The 2,500-nt window shown below is 60.3% G+C and overlaps 1 protein-coding gene across 1 annotated transcript in view; it reads left to right on the top strand.

Annotated features, from left to right (window-relative positions):
* Nucleotides 1-2,097: 2,097 nt before the first annotated feature.
* The window catches only part of FOXB2 (forkhead box B2), a 1,288-nt gene continuing 885 nt past the window's right edge, over nucleotides 2,098-2,500 (top strand). The window contains exon 1 of the mRNA XM_006891998.1: nucleotides 2,098-2,492. Coding sequence (XP_006892060.1) covers nucleotides 2,098-2,492 — 395 coding nt within the window. The remainder of the gene's footprint in view (nucleotides 2,493-2,500) is intronic.

Here is a 2,500-nt window from a genome sequence, read left to right as displayed (position 1 = left end):
CAAGAGTCAACTGAAAACACTCAGCCTGGTGTCAGTCACTACGGTGGTGGAGAACCAGTCTGCCAACTTTAAGTGTAGAAAACTCAAAAGCCATCTGCGCCTCAATCCCTAACTACTACTCTCCATCATCACTGAACTAATTGGAAGGGACCCAGGAAGTTTCCACCCTCAGACATCTCATTTCACAGACAGGCCCAGAGACGCGAAAAGGGTCTATTTGTTTCAAAACACTTTCCTCTTAGACTAAGCGCAAAGGTGATCCAAACCAGGTTGGGTTGGGCTTTGCTGTGAGGCGGTATGGCTGAATGCAGAGAACCTGCTTCTGCGCCCCAGGGTAGCCATCTGTCCTTCCCAGGTGAGGCCAAGGCCCTGTGTTTTGATAATGTGACATCCTGTTTCATTTACATTCTTTCCCATTCCTTAGATGTGTAAGAATAGCAGAAACTTCTTGGACACACTTAGCTGACTGGGACCCTAGGAACGGCTCCATGTCACCATTCCAGAGAAGCACATCCACTCACTCCTGGGAAGCACTGTGGCACCTCCATCAACCTTGGTACTTATTCTATAGTCACAATTTTGCATTAGTCTCTCCCTCTAGACAGAAGTTCAGAAGATCAGAGGATCAGACTCACGCTTCCCTAACTCTATTTGGCGCGGAGCACCAGCCTGCTTTCAAGAAAATGGTGATGAATTTGGCATTTGAGGAAAATTCCCCAGGTTTTCCTTCCTAGTTGCTCCAACCTTTCAGGCATCCAGAGTTCTTGAAGAAAAAAGACCTTGAGGAAGTTGTGCGCGGGACTTGGTCTCCAGCGGCTAATCACGGAGTTTTACAGGCTGGAGACGCGCGGGCTGGGAAGGTGGGAAGAGGGAATGGTGAAAGAAGGGAAGGAGGGAGAGGTCTAAGAAGAGCCCACAGAGGCTGCGTTCTGTCGGTCTCTGCCATGCGCCCTGGTGGGGCGCAGCGACCAGGACCTCACCCGCTCTCCCCCTCCCTGCGGGGCAGCCGGCACTCCCTGCCCCACAGTCGCAGTGGGGGCTGCGGACCTGGGGTGAATGCGGGGGAGGGGATGAGCACCGGGATGGAGGTGGAGGCGAGGGCCCGGCACAGGCCTCGGTGCCCCTTCGTTTGCTAGAGACGCCGCAGTGGAGTCCCTCAGCCTCGGTCATGTGATAGTCTCAAAGCGCGAGCTGCGGGGGTCTCGGCATCTCCGGGACCATTACAAAACGCAGCCAGGAGAGCGCGTCGCCTCCAGAGCAGCCACCGCCACCTCTCCTGCTCCAGCCGCCCGGCGAGCGGCGGCAGCTGCAGCGCGGACGGCGGAGCCCGGAGGGTCAGCTGGCCCTCACTTCGCCTCCGAGGCACCCTCGCCAGCAGCCGCCCGCGCCGTCCTGTGCCCCAGCAGCTTCGGAAACTCGCAGACGCTGCGGCGGCAGTAACCAACAAACTTTTCCCCTCGAGCTTTGGTGTACTCCAGCATCCTTCTCTCCCCGGCGCCTCTGCAAATCGCCAGAGAAGACGAGAAGCCCAGGCTGCCCGAGGCGGAGCTTCCTTCGCCTTCTCTCTCCAGGAAAACCCAACTCCACAACCGAATAGCGGAGAGTCGCGCCTGGGGATCGCGTCCAGGGCGCACACCAGTCTCCTCGTCTCCTGCCCCAAGACTGCAAGTGGCAACTTGATTTTAAAGCGCCCGAGTCCCCACTTCCTCTAAGCGGACTTGGGCAGGTCTTCCTTCGGGTCGAGAGAGAGCACGGCCCGTCGGCACGGGCCCCTCTTTCTCAGGCTCCTGCGCTCAGCCTCAGGGCGGCCAGGAGAAGACACCGAGAAGGCGACAGTGACCCTGGCGCTTCCACCCGTGACTGCGCGCGGGCTTCGACCGTCGGGGTCAAAAGTTGCAAGCGATACCGAGCTGAGTTGGCCAGAGAGCCACTGCCAGACGCCCCAGAGCAGGCTAGAAGGCCCAGAGGGAGGGACGGAGGGGTGGCTGGGCTCGGGGACGCATTAGGCTTAGTGGGGGCATCTAGGCCTCAGGAACCGGGTTCGCAGCGACACTGAGGCCCAGCGTGGGCCAGAGGGCGGTGGAGGCTCCAGGGGCGATGCCGCGGCCAGGGAAGAGCTCGTACAGCGACCAAAAGCCGCCCTACTCGTACATCTCGCTGACCGCCATGGCCATCCAGCACTCTGCCGAGAAGATGCTTCCGCTGAGCGACATCTACAAGTTCATCATGGAGCGCTTCCCCTACTACCGCGAGCACACGCAGCGCTGGCAGAACAGCCTGCGCCACAACCTCTCCTTCAACGACTGCTTCATCAAAATCCCGCGGCGGCCGGACCAGCCGGGCAAGGGCAGCTTCTGGGCGCTCCACCCGGACTGCGGCGACATGTTCGAGAACGGCAGCTTCCTGCGGCGCCGTAAGCGCTTCAAGGTGCTGCGCGCCGACCACGCGCACCTGCACGCGGGCACCGCCAAGGGCGCGCCGGGCGCGGGGCCGGGAGGGC

This window comes from Elephantulus edwardii, unplaced genomic scaffold, assembly GCF_000299155.1.
Source record: "Elephantulus edwardii isolate Elephantulus edwardi_28Jun2011 unplaced genomic scaffold, EleEdw1.0 scaffold00108, whole genome shotgun sequence".
NCBI classification, from domain to species: domain Eukaryota; kingdom Metazoa; phylum Chordata; class Mammalia; order Macroscelidea; family Macroscelididae; genus Elephantulus; species Elephantulus edwardii.
The sequence above is the reverse complement of the archived record's forward strand: the minus strand, read 5'-3'. Positions and strand labels throughout refer to the sequence as shown.